Here is a 14,371-nt window from a genome sequence, read left to right on the forward strand (position 1 = left end):
TGAGACATGAACCACGCATCTTCTATTCAATAAAACATACTTTTTTTTTTCGATCTAGCTAAAAGTAGCGCAAAATACGCAGAAATTAATGTACCGCAAAAGTTTCTGTGTTTACCACACAACTGTACAACCTTACAGCAAATTTAGGGCATTCATGCTCTAATCTAAAAGGCAAACTCACCCTTTGAATGTTCCAGGGACTGTGATCTTACGCGCCACGAGACACTTCATGAGTCGGCTGACTATCTCAAACATCGGACCAGTCATTTCTTTGGTTAGTTTGCCCTCATACTTCTCCTCCAGCTCTTGCCTGCAAGAAAAAATCACAAGAAGCAAAACAAATGTATCATTCAGTCTCAGCTCCTCATTCCCAACAAATGCTAATATTAATTACATAAACCACAAACATACTTAAATGAAAGCATTCATTTCCTACAAAAGCTCGTCCTTTAACAAATATTCCTGCAAATTGATTTGACATTGCCATGAGTATCTCAATAAAATGTATTGGTATTTGTTTTTCATTTGATATTGAACAAATTATAAGACGAGCTTGACAAACAATTATCTAATAACAGTATGAGAGGAAAAGCATATAAGAAATATAATATGACGGAGCACGATATACTTCCAGAACCCTGTACTAAAGACGAAATATATTCTTCATAGTTAAAGACTAAAAAAAAAACACCCAAACAAACACACACAAACAAACAAACAAACAAAAAACTAAAAAAACAAACTTATGTTCCACATGAATTTTACTTGAAGATGCAGTGGAAGTTATTGTTGTGTCTGTTCTGAAACATTTTACACTTTAAAGGACAAGTTCACCTTCATTAACATAAGGATTGAGAGAATGTAGCAATATCAGTAGAATACATCATTGAAAGTTTGAGGAAAATCGGACAATCTGCTCAAAAGTTATGAATTTTTGAAGTCTTTGTGCAGTCACCGCTGGATGAGAAGACTACTGCAGTGTATGATGTCACATGTGTACAACAATATAAGGAAAATATAAAGAGAATTTCACAAAATTTCATCTTTTGAAAAAAGTACACATTCCCTTGACTCGTTACTGACATATGTTATGGGTAATATTATTCCCATTCCCTTTAGAAAGAGGCAAGTCAAGTGCTCTTTTATTATGCGAAAAAAGTGAAAATATGTTGAATTTTCTTTACATTTTCTATATACTGTTGTACTCATATGACATCACGAGCCTTAGCAGTAGTCTCCTCATCCAGCGGTTCCAAAACAAAAATTTTAAAAATTCATAACTTTTGCATCGATTGTCCAATTTTCCTCAAACTTTCACTGATGTGTTCTACTAATATTGCTGCATTCTCTCAATCCTTATGTTTATGAAGGTGAACTTGTCCTTTAATAACAAATGAGAATGCTTCACTTCTCCTCACAGTGTTAATCCAAGAGAATATGTTTGCAGAAAGCCAGATGAGATGCTCAGAACAGATTAAAAAAAAGTTGTATGATTATTCAAGAAGACCTTGTGTCGATTACAAAAAAAAAAAAAAGCAAACACAGTTTTAATAATGTTGACTTTGTGATATTATTTCACACAAAGACAACCGGAAGCTATCATTCCTTGGATATAGAATTTTCTCACCATACACACAGACACACACTCTTGCAGCAACAAAACAAATGCTTACAACTCTTAGGCCCTACATTTCCCCCTTTTTATTTATGTGTTGAAGTAGAAATCAATGTAGTTATCAGTATCACTGAATACACAAAAATTGATTGATAGACACTTGATGCTGATAATGGACGCAGATTGGTACTATGTGATAGAAAAATCTTCTATAAATTGTTAATGGAGGGTTTGAACCAGCGACTCACTCAGTGAGGTTCAGCTCCAGCGTGATGGTGTCCTCCTTGTTGAAGCTGAGAATGAGGAAGTGGTATCGGGTCTGCCCCTGGACGATGGGCGGGTCAAGGCTCATCTGTGGATATGAGAGGAGTCATCACAATGCCAAGAATTGTGGGATATATCTTGCAAGGACACAAGAGGAGTCATAATGAGGCAAAGGATTGTGGGATATATCTTGCAAGGACACAAGAGGAGTCATGACAACATAAAGGATTGTGGGATATATCTTCTATGGATTTGACCCAACTGAATCACATCCAATACGTCATCACATAAGCTGGATTGTCTACCACATTATTACTTTCATGAGGTGATGTGACCACAATGTAAAGATGTGACCACATAAAAGATGTAAAGATAATTTTGCTGATAATAATATGACTGAACTTATATCACTATAAGATGCTCCCTAGTACAATGCATGCAATGAATTCAATTGTCTATATACAGTTAAACTCGCCTAAGTCGATGTCGCATATGTCGAATAATCGCGTAAGTCGATGATTTTAAAAAGTCCCGATTTTTCCCCATTGACTTACGTGTATTAATTCACTCACAAGTCGAATTTTTTAAGTCGAATACTCGCCTAAGTCGATGAAATTCCAGAACACTTTCACGAAAAAACCATTGAATTCTCTTTGCCTAAGTCGAATAAGATTTTATTGTGCAATAAATCACTGTCAAAATCACAAGACGGCAGTTTTTGTTTACATACAGTTTATATATACCAAAAGAAACTTCGCGTTAATAAACATTAACGTTTCATTAACGCAAGCGGTTTCACCTGAATCGTTAGTAACGCAAACTAACGATCGGGAAAATTAACGTTCGTAGTAACGATGAGTAACGGTCCCTAGCGCAAATTAACGATGTTTCGTTAACATCAACGATAGGTAACGCAAGAACTCACGCGAGATTTTGGTTTTGTAACGAGACCTGGTAAAAGGACGACGTAGCCCCTGCCGAGTGTAGCGATCTATGCCTTATATTAGCGGAGTCTTTTCGCGAATCGAATCACGATTTCGCGAATGGTTAATTTGCGACCGGGATCACCAAAAACTCACGCCGGGCCACCAAAAAAAGCCGGATGTTTGCCTTCAGTTTTGGAAATGAACAGCGGTAACAATCGGCTCCATAGATGCTTTAAAGGTCCAGTTTACCTTTGGGAGCAGTGATTTCAAAAATGTTCAAGATATCACATTTGATGCATATGTGTAGGTCTGTTGTATCATAAAACATCCTACCATATGAAATATTTGCAATAAAACCTAAAATATAAAGAGATATCAGGGTTTTTCTCAATAAACCGTAACTGTATACGGTTTAGTCTGGAAACATTTCTTATTATAACTATTGTTCACATTTTGTGTATTTAACAACACTTAACATCAATTATATGGATTTAAATTTTGACAGAGGTTGTTTCTATCCGTAACTCACATTTTACAACTATTTAAAGCACTAATGCTGGGTTTTTGTTTCATCTGCAAATGGTAAATTATGCCTTTAATAAATATCAGATGTTTGCTCTTAATTTTGGAAATGAATAACGGTAATATTCGACTCCGTGTGATACTAAAATAAATATCGGATGTTTGCTTATACTTTTGGAAATGAATAATGGTAAGATTCAGTTCCGTACGGTGCTGAAATTAATGTCAGATATTTGATTTTACGTTCGGAAATGAATAAGGATAAAATACGGCTCCGGAAGATGCTGAAATAAATGTCGAATGTTTGCTTTGACGTTCGGATATGAATAATAATGATATTCAACTCCATATACGATGATAAAATAAATGCCGGATGTTTACTTTTACGTTCGAAAGTAAATAACAATAACATTCATCTCCGGAAGATGCTAAAGTAAATGTAGAATTATCCCTTTGACGTTCAGAAATGAGAAATAATAATAATCAACTTCATACGATGATGAAATAAATGCCGGATGTTTGCTTTTATTTTCGAAAGTAAATAGCAATAACATTCGTCTCCAGAAGATGCTAAAATAAATGTGAGATAATTGTTTTTACTTTCGGAAGTGAATACACGTAGTAGTAATATTCTTCTGCATACGATGCTTAATAACTGTCGGATGTTTGCTTTTAAATTTCGAAATGAATAACAGTAACATTTAGCTGCGTTTGATGGTAAAGTTAATGTTTGATATTTGCTTTGACGTTTGGAAATGAATAACAATAGTTGTCAGACGATTCATTTCACTTTCGGAAGTGGACAGCAGTAACATTCGGCTCCGTACAATCATAAAATAAATGTCGGGTGTTTGCTTTTAAATTTGGAGATCGAATAACGGTAATATTCTGCTCCGTACGATGCTCAAATTAGTAACAGATTGTTTCTTTTACATTTGGAAATGATTAACGGTATCAATCGGCTCAGTTAGATGACAAAATAAAAAGCGGGTGTTTGCTTTCACGTTCGGAAATGAATAAGGATGATATTCAGCTCCGTAAGATCCTAGAATGAATGTCGGTTACTTGTTTTTACATTTGAAAATGATTAACGGCAACATTCGGCTCCAGAAGGTGTTAAAATACTTGTATATGGTGGATGATTGCTTTTACAATCAGAAATAAATAACGGTAACTTTCGGCTCTTTACGATGCTAAAGCAAAATTATGTCGGATGTTTACAATGTCTGCAAATGCTCCCACTTTCTCATTTCAAACGTAAATTTTGACCACGTAAATAGGTATCAACTTTTATAATAATCTATAAGCCTATTTGCTAAATCTTAGAACTCAGAATAACGGTATAAGATGATTAAATTTCCTATTCATTTATTTTAGATGTGGGTACCGTCCTGTATCGCTTCAGTAATACGTAATATTTATTTTTCTATGTTTAGTAGGACCGATTTAGTTTGCTTGGTTTTTTTTTCGGGCCACCAAAAAATAAAAATCAATCATTTTGGTGGCCCGATCGGGCCATCAAGTGGAGCCCTGGCCTGCATCAATGTGGATAAAGTGTCTTGCTGATGGGCAAATATCGGGTACACCGCTCCAGCTCTCGGCTCCAGAGTAGACAACATACATGTACATTATACATATGTACGTGTGGTGTAACTGTAAGTCGATTTTTTTTCGACTTACGCACAAGTCGAAAATCACCTAAGTCGATGTGTTTTGCTCAGTCCCGAGAAGATCGACTTATGCGAGTTTAACTGTACTGCATCTTTAGTTTGTGTCATAATTCCTGTTCTATACAACATAAGAATGTTACTGAACTTTTCACTGTTATTTTTTCTAAATCAAAGAGGGCTTCCCCATAACAGGAGACGAATTGCTGAGAAGTTGCAGACGTAACAAAGTACTGTCCCTCCCACCTCCTAAGGGTGACAGCAATAGAACTGTCCTGAAGTGCACTAACAGTCTTGTACTCACCACAAAGTACATCTGTCGATTGTCTTTGTGTGGCAGGAGGAATAACCTCAGCACCGTCGTGAAAGGAATCTTGTAATCAAATGTCTTTCCGTGAAGCTGAAGGAATGTCGGGAATATTTTGATTTCATAGCGACCTCTGTAATGGAGAAAAGAGAGAATGGCATCTATGTAAGCACTGATATCAAGGAAACATGTACAATGCATCTACAATGTACACAATGTGCATGATATATTATATTGAACGTCTCATGCATAAATTCATGTTAAGCAATACACAATCCAAAGATATGCCTTTTATAGTCCGTAATACTGTCTGCAATGAATCCTACTTGCATACTGCATGTCATAGTAGTGTGAAAGTAAAAACAAGTGAATGTTTGATTTACTACATTATGTCAATGTCAATTCAACGTATTTACAATGTGTCCACAGCATGATTATGATTCACCTAATGAAATGCACCTATCTGCATGAAGTTGAAAAATAATTCACATAAAAAAGTCACTCCAGAGTATCATGAGATGAATATTGCACATGTTAATCATCACCCACATACATTTACAAGCTTACAGCTTCCTTTCACCCTTATCCCACTGTCACTGATCTGTAACGTTTTACTGCTTCAATTCAAACATTCTTTTTCAGAGTAAATAATACACGAATGTCCGCTGTAGCTGGCAACTGCCATAAGATGCGTCATATTGCCCAATCAACCACTTTTTTTTTTCTTTTTGTGGCAATGGTACATTTGTATGTTAAGGATTCCTTGAGCCCCCTTCCATTCAATTTTTGAGGTCTTCTGACATCTGATTATTGCATGAAGACAATGCTGCAGCTGTCATTTTTACAACCCAAATGAACTATGACCTAGAACTGACCTAGAAATGCTTCATGTCAATGCTCAAGCTAGTGGTTGAAACTGTAATGAGGCCCTCTATGTTTGTAGTCTCTTATAATGCCCGTTGGCCCGAATTCACGAAGGTGGTACAAATCAAATCATGGTTTAAACTATGGACAAAAACCATGGAGCGCCAAGTGTCGCACGGAATATTTCGTTACGAAATTGGTCATTTTGTCGACAAAATGACCGTTTCGTTAATGAAATTATCATTTAGTGGACGAAATGTTCATTTAGTTACAAAATGTTGTCATTTCGTTACAAAATAATCATTTCATTGACGAAATGACTGATTCCGTAACGAAATATTCCATGCGACACTTGGCGCTCCATGGTTTTTGTCCATGGTTTAAACCATGGTGTCATTTGTACCACCTTCGTGAATTCAGGCGGTTGTGTTTTAGCTCTGAGCTACATAATGATATTGATACTGATATTGATCATTACGAGCTTATATTAAATGTAAGTGTATGAAATACACTAAAGCCACACTGAATCTTAACCCTATTCTAACTGGGGGGGGGGGTCAAATTGACCCCCCCCTCAACGTTTCGCGCCATGATTCCGCAACGCGCAAAGATTTTGCCGCGTCGTTTCATGACTTTTTTCATTGAAGTCTCCCGCATATTTTGAGACCAAATTTGCGACGTCCGGGTACACCGTTCTGAAGTTATGCAATGTTTTGCATATGCATGTCAACCCCAAAAAACCGCTCAAATTCATGATTTCGTGTGCAAATCCAATGCAAACTGTGTTTTTTTGTTTAATTGATATAAATTAGATTATTTCAACTTTAAACCATTGAAATAAATCAATTCTAATGTAGATAAGCTTGAAAAAGTGCCTCCAACAAATTTGGCAAAAAACAATAGAAAACGAAAGATCGAAAAAACAATAAAATACATAAGAAATTAACAAAACAATAAAAAACAAAAGAAAATGATTTTGATTGCGCTATTTTTTTTACAAGAAAATTGTTTGATGTGTCTTGAGGAACTCTGACACAAAAATGTAATAATCCTTCAGTCTTTTTGATGGAGTTATAGGTGAAAATATGATTTCATGCGTTAATTAGCATAATGAATTTATTAAAAAATATGAAATCAACATTTTTCTTTTGTACGACCATGTAATCTTGTAGTTGACATCCGGTTCTATGTTAAGGCAAAATTTTGCGGCGATGGCTTGATCGGCGGCCAAGATGTGAAGGGGGGGTCAAATTGACCCCCCAGTAAAAACTTGGTCTCAAATAGCCCAGTTAGAATAGGGTTAAATAATTATATTGGCTCTGCAGGTCAGTCATATCTAGACTATCCAAAGAAGGATGAAATGGTGATGTTACCTGGGTGTGATGCAGGGAATCTCTTCCAAGGAGCAGATGGCATCCCCTGTGGCCTGGATGATGTCTGCCTTAGCTATGACATTGTCCAGGAATGCCTGTATCAGGTGAAAGGAATTGAGTTGAGATTTAAAACAATTGGGATGAAAAAGAAAGGTCTCAACATCTAGCATGAAATTATCCAATCAAGTCAAATATGTCAGGCAAAATTTGTTAAAACTCTCGAGTCTTGTACAAATTGTAGCAATAGAATAGTCATGTTTAATTATACTCACCTTTGAATGCAAGATTCAAATGGACTAACAGCCCAATTGCAACTCCTGGGTACTATTAACTATTAATCTTGCTGTGATCATATATTTCCCCTGAAATCGACATTTGAATGGGATTTATGAGAAATTTAATCAGTATAATTTGCTTATAATGATTTGACACTTTAAACTTTTTTTGTTTGTTCTCTCTTGTCAATGTCTGACAGGACAAATAGGCACCACACATGCATTTCTTCTTTCCCCCCTCATGTTCCTCTCTTTGTAAATACCCCCCCCCCCCCAACTCATCATTTAAACATTTGCAAACATATAGATTGTGTGCACGGGGGATGCAACGATTTTCAAGCTTTAAGCTTATGTTGCAATTCCTTTGCGTGTTCGTTACCTTGAATAATGTAGCTCTCTTAGAGTTGTATACTATTTCTGTAACTGCTTTTTATCAATGTATACTTATCGTATATATTCTGTCTTGGCTATATGAGATGTACTTGCATACATTTTGTATGCACTATTTTGTGAACACGCATGAAATCTTGAATAAATAAATAAATAATTAAAAAAACCCGCATTGAATGTAATCAGGTGAATTTCAATCAAAGCCATAAAACTGATGTTCTTTTGGGTCAATAGAATGGTTGCAAGGTAATTTAAAAACATAACCCTAACCCTATATCTAATCCTCACGTCAAACTTAACCCAAAACCCTATCACAACCCAAAGCCTTATCCTGTAAGTCCTCAGAGAAAATAAGACGGGAGCAATTATTGCAGGAGCAAATGTCTTGTCACCAGGTTAAACACACTCACACTGGCTGCATCTGTCGTGTCTGTGGAGGGAACATAGAATCTCATCTCCATCAAGGAGACCTCTGCGTCGTCGTTCTGGTGGAATTCCAGGATGACCTCATTCTTGGTGCTTGTGGCATGCGACACGTTGCCTAGGGGAATTTGAAAGGCAGACTTCTTCTCCACGTAGAAGTCCAGCTCTGGTCCTGCATATGCAAGCAGTGACAAAGCACATGGGAATTATTGTCAACAGGTATAGGAGTATGAAATTTGTCCAGCTAGCTCAACTACATGTCCACATTGACACCCTGTTGTAATGTCACAAGTTTCCTCATGAGCAACTTATAAGAGGTATCACTGTTAACATACAATACCCACACTTGCATCATCTCGCATCTAAAGGTTTCTATCAAACCCCACTTAACAGTTCTTGCAGATAGACTAGTACATTTCAATCATGATTCAAGTTTCCTTCCTTATTCAGAGAAGCAGGAATATCATGATGAGGGTTCTACTTGGCAATATATAAGACATGGGCTGAATTAATTCAAAACATCAATTCACTTGGCTTAAATATCTTGCACAATAACTTTTTAAATAGTACTTTTACTTTTACTTGTGCAAAAGGTAAGCTTACAAGAATTTATTCAGTTACCTAGTACATGAAACATTGAAGGCTCTAGGAACATAAAAGGCTACATGACTACTTGCCCTGGAATCTGGCGGTCCCCCAGTTCCATCCCTTGAGGGAAAGTTCCTTGTCTTGCAGCTCGACGTTGTAATTTCTCTGGAGAAAATCTGCCACCTTCTCTCGATCCTGGGTGAAAGAAAAAAAATTAATACCTGTCATATTTACAGTCACTGGACTCTGAATTGCTTCAACATAATCAAATGGACAATGTTGGCTGGGTCTTTGAAAGCAGGAAAGCAGAGCAACTCATTGCCTCGTTTTGCCAGCTCATAACATTACAGCTATTCAGATTACACAGCCTGAGCATCATCACTTAAGTGCAGGTCTTGCATCAAGACATGCACTGTCCTGCATACAGGGGGCAAATAAATATTGATGTATGAAGAGAATATTAGAATACAAGAGGTATTTGGGTGTCTCAGTTCTAGGGTAAGGAGGCTTTCTGAATGAAATTATTACTGGAGTCTGAATTACATACAATCTTGTACATATATAACAACTATGCAAATTCCTAGTTTTTTTTTTTTTTAAATCAAATTGAACTCTACCATACCACCAATCCAGTATTCTAACATGACTTCCAAAATAAACCGTTTGGGCAAATTCCCAGTTTGTTTCATCAAATTGAGCTCCATCATACCACACATCCAGTATTCTAACATGACTTCCAAAATAAACCTTTCTTCAGGCAGGCCTTTCTGTAAAATAAAGTTTACACTTACAGACTCCTTGAAACCATCATATTTGAAGATAGACCCTGATTTCAGGTACAGCTTGAGCTCATGACCTCTGGCGACCCGGATCCAATTGGTTTTCTCCAAGTCATCTGACTGGATTTGGTCTACCTTGCCAGTCTTGTTGTTCTTGAAGGTGATGCCTTGTTCACTTAACCTCAGTCGACCTCCATTCTGGAATGGGCAGGGGCAAAACATGGAGAAGAGGAAAAAACAACAACAAAAAAACAATGAAGTATTTCCAGCAAACTTTCAACTGTGTTAACACCAATTCATCAAATCACAGTTGTTGTGCATTAGGACTGGATTTGCATGAAGAGAATTTGGGAATGTTGGAGTGATTACTAGCACTGCCTTGCTCAACACTACTTTCTACATACTTTGAAAACGAGAAATGAAGTAGAAATAGATATCTATACCAGGTGTCTATGGAAAGCACAGGATTTTAATCTTTTTCTTTTTTCTTTCTATCTTTCTTTTTTTTCTTTTTTTGGAGGGGGAAGGGGCTAAATAACCCATGCAAGATGAAAGACTGTCCAGATAGGTGTAGGTAGACCTATATATCCCACAAATCACCTAAATCAACTGCAGCTCCCCCCCCCCCAAAAAAAAAAAAAAAAACAAAACACAAAAAAAAAAACAAAAAAAAAAAAACCTGTGAGGACACCCAATAAGTCAATCACTTGCAATGAAAACATCTCGACAGAAGAATATCATGAATTTGAATAATTCACAGACTTGTAGACACAGCTAGATATCAGATTCTGAGGGCCATTCAACAGATCCAAAACTGAGCCTGAGAAGTTCAATGTAATGTATCCACAGGTACTACTTAGGTAGTCAATTTATTATGCAATCTGGATAAAATTTGTGCTTGTTTCCAATTCCAGTGATCTTTACTTTGAGCATAGACTTGAAGGTGTTAATCAGTTAACTGATGTTGCCTAGACAGTATCACTCATATCCATATCAACATTCACATTGATACTCTACTCTCTTGTTAGTCTCGTCTCTACTCTCTAGCTGTGTGGATGGACATGATGGAGTTGTACCGTAGACTGTTTTCTATCTAACTACGGTATACACAGCACAGCCGCAGCCCTGTCACTGTACACAAGTGCCGTCCTGGCGTATTCCCACAGAGCTGCAGAGATGCCGTGATTGCACAGCGTCTGGGCAGGCTAGGGATGGAGTCACCAAAAGACTCTCAGAATATGACAATAATTTATTCATTAACTTCAGATATGGTAAAAAAATGGTATAGTAAGGGTACTAGGTCTCGCGCAGGGACCTAATGATCGCGCATAGCGTAACTGCGTATAGCAAGCGATATTACGCGTAGGACTAAGCGCAAAATTTGCCGATACGCCCATGGAATAAACATACCTGACTTACCGCTCAACATGAGAAGGAAGCAGGTAAGAAATTTTGATTTCCAACAAATTTTCCACTAAATTTCCAATTTTTTACCTTGTACAAACCTACCTTCCCTTAAAATCTGTTCTAAGGATGTTGTAGCCTAGATGTGTCGTCTCGCTTGTCTCGTTCGTAGTCGATAGAATTCGTAATTTGTTCGATCGATCGTTTACCACGTGACGTCATCATACATAAGAACAATGTATGCTGCCAGCTACGCTGAAATACTGTTAATAAATGTTGTTTTAAGTCAAATTTATACACAACGATTATAATATTACAAAGGAATAAATATTTCAGTCTATCGAAGTTGAAGTGTGATTTCAATTTGAATTTGCTTGTGATTTCTTGCGCTAACTTGTGATATATTTGTGACAGGGGAGGGCCATAATGATACTGAAGAAAACAAATTAGATGAGAGTGTGACAAATGTGTGACGAACATTTTTTTTTTTTTTTGAGAGGGTGACGAATGGGTAAGCACACACACAAACACACACACACACACGCAAAATATATGTTCATATTTTACTTTTTTCCATTTTATATTACGTGTATATTATTGGTTAAAGTGATTAGAAATATTGTATGAAAACTTTATAAATGAAAATCATTAACGATTATGAAAATATCGATGATAAAAATAATGATAATAAGAATGATAAAATGATGATGGTGGTGGTTCCAAGTGATAATAATAATAATGAAAATGATAATGATGATGATTATGATGATCGATGATGGTGGTGGTGATAATAGTAATAATGATAATAATAATAATAATAACAATAATGATAATAATAATAATAATAACAATAATGATAATAATAATAATAATAATAATAACACATATAATGATAATAACAATAATATACACAAGTAATAGGTAAAACTGCTGTTGCTTAACAGGGACAAATTTAATATCAAGTGAAAAAATATTCTACCCCTACGAAAGCCGGAGCACGTTACAGCCGCAGAGGGGCAGACACTTTCACGCATGAAACTACAGAGGGCAGCTGCGCGATCTTTACATACCCCTAGAAATTGAACGCATAAAAAAAAGTCCGACATACAAACGGCGACAGCGCACTACTCCGTCATCGTATCATCAGGAGATTCTGGGAGGTGATTTTTCTGCATTTTCGTGATATTCATTGAGAAATTCAGGTACGATTATGGAATAACTTATCTATTATAAGAGCATTTCAAATTTTCGTGCGCGATATCTAGACCCCTCAACCATACATCTATGGTCCACGGATCTACCGTACCATGCAGATGCAACTTGGTAACTCTCATCCGAATCCATTCAAGCCTTTTTTGCATTCAACAATGTTCAATAAACTTACTCTTTAACGTTAGTCTTTATATTCAATTCATTCCACATACTATACAAGAGCAATAATATTGCAAGATACTGAAAGATTTGAAAGTGAAATTAACTCAACACTGACAACAGGGCAACGTTGTTCTTTCAAGGCAAAATAGGTGGCCTGTTTTACTTATCCAGGAACTGAATCATCATATGATGGGAATAGGTTTAACGTTAGGCAGGTTGATAATATTATCACTCACCATAGCACCTTTCACTTCTTGTGATATATCTGGGAAATCCAGTGTTTCCATTGCGGCACGAACTTACGAGCCTAATTTGAACGAAAGTTAAAATAAAACCTCTTCTCGCTTTGTTTCAGTGAGAGATTCTAGCTAAGCACAATTTAACAGCAAGCAGCACGCACTGCACTGGTTCCACGATCCACCGACCGCTTTGATGCGGACTAGTTTAATACACACAATAAAACATGCAGTGCACTATGCATCGAGCGTATCCGTGTCGCGGGAAAATTGGAGAGAACATGCGCCATGCACGGTGCAATCTTTCTCATCGCTGAATGAATAAACACCGATTTACAGCGCCAGCCTACTGACCACATTTTCTTTTTACACCGATGTTGGGGGTGAGGGCTGGGTACTGCAAAAGCGATTAGATTTCAATTCCTGAAAAAAAAAATAAAGATAAATGATGATGATGATGATGATGATGATGATGATGATGATGATGATGACAATGATGATAATAATAATAATAATAATAATAACAATAACAACAACAACAACTACAATAATAATAATAATAATAATAATAATAATAATAATAATAATAATAATAATAATAATAATAATAATAATAATAATAATAACAAGCCAGCCCACAGCAACAAGCAACTACTAGCATCAACATCAACTACTAGCATCAGCATCAACTAGCAACAAGTTAACAAATTTGCTCTTTGTAGAAGAGCGCACATATTAAAGGCTAACGAATGACCCATTTCTGAAGGATTCTTTTTTTTTTGATACCTCATGTAACAAATATATAGGCCTAGCTCAGAAAAAAAACAACAACAACAACATCAAAACAAGTCTTACCATGTATAGTCTGGACACTTGATTTTTTTTTTTTTTTTACATAGGGCCTAATGCTTAATATTTTTCCATTTTGTAGTATGAGTGGCTGACTTTCAAAATCTTTCAAGAGTTGTAGCTATATACTAAATGACCCTCATATGCCTACCATTCATATCACATGGTACACATCAATTGCATAGATTGATATTGATATTGTGCAGAGCTACAGGTTTTTAGTAAACACACACAACATCTAACTTTCCTAGATGCTTAAATATGCAGCACATGCCATATATCGTTGATATCCATCATATTCTTAATAGTGAAATTGTAGCTCCCTAAATAAAAATAAATGATTATTGGTACTGGTATAGGTCCTACCATCGTAATTGTCTATAGGCCTACTGTATAAATGATTTATACTATGATTAGGCCAACTTATCACTGCCTGGCCTCTGCTTTCTTTCAATGTAGAATGTAACATAGATGTATAGGATCCGATATTGTTACTTCAAATGCAACTTGTCAAT

The 14,371-nt window shown here is 36.2% G+C and overlaps 1 protein-coding gene across 2 annotated transcripts in view; it reads right to left on the reverse strand.

Annotated features, from left to right (window-relative positions):
- Window positions 1-13,257, reverse strand: part of LOC140227559 (FACT complex subunit SSRP1-like) — an 86,792-nt gene extending 73,535 nt beyond the window's left edge. For both annotated transcript variants that reach the window (XM_072307972.1, XM_072307973.1), the window contains exons 1-8: window positions 13,008-13,257; window positions 10,006-10,191; window positions 9,304-9,409; window positions 8,614-8,798; window positions 7,539-7,633; window positions 5,299-5,434; window positions 1,864-1,967; window positions 182-310 (exon numbers count right to left, since the gene is read on the reverse strand). In XM_072307972.1, the coding sequence (XP_072164073.1) occupies window positions 182-310; window positions 1,864-1,967; window positions 5,299-5,434; window positions 7,539-7,633; window positions 8,614-8,798; window positions 9,304-9,409; window positions 10,006-10,191; window positions 13,008-13,058 (992 nt within the window). In that variant the 5' untranslated portion in view covers window positions 13,059-13,257. The remainder of the gene's footprint in view (window positions 1-181; window positions 311-1,863; window positions 1,968-5,298; window positions 5,435-7,538; window positions 7,634-8,613; window positions 8,799-9,303; window positions 9,410-10,005; window positions 10,192-13,007) is intronic.
- Between the last annotated feature and the right edge of the window lie 1,114 nt (window positions 13,258-14,371).

This window comes from Diadema setosum, chromosome 4 (assembly GCF_964275005.1).
Source record: "Diadema setosum chromosome 4, eeDiaSeto1, whole genome shotgun sequence".
Taxonomy (NCBI): domain Eukaryota; kingdom Metazoa; phylum Echinodermata; class Echinoidea; order Diadematoida; family Diadematidae; genus Diadema; species Diadema setosum.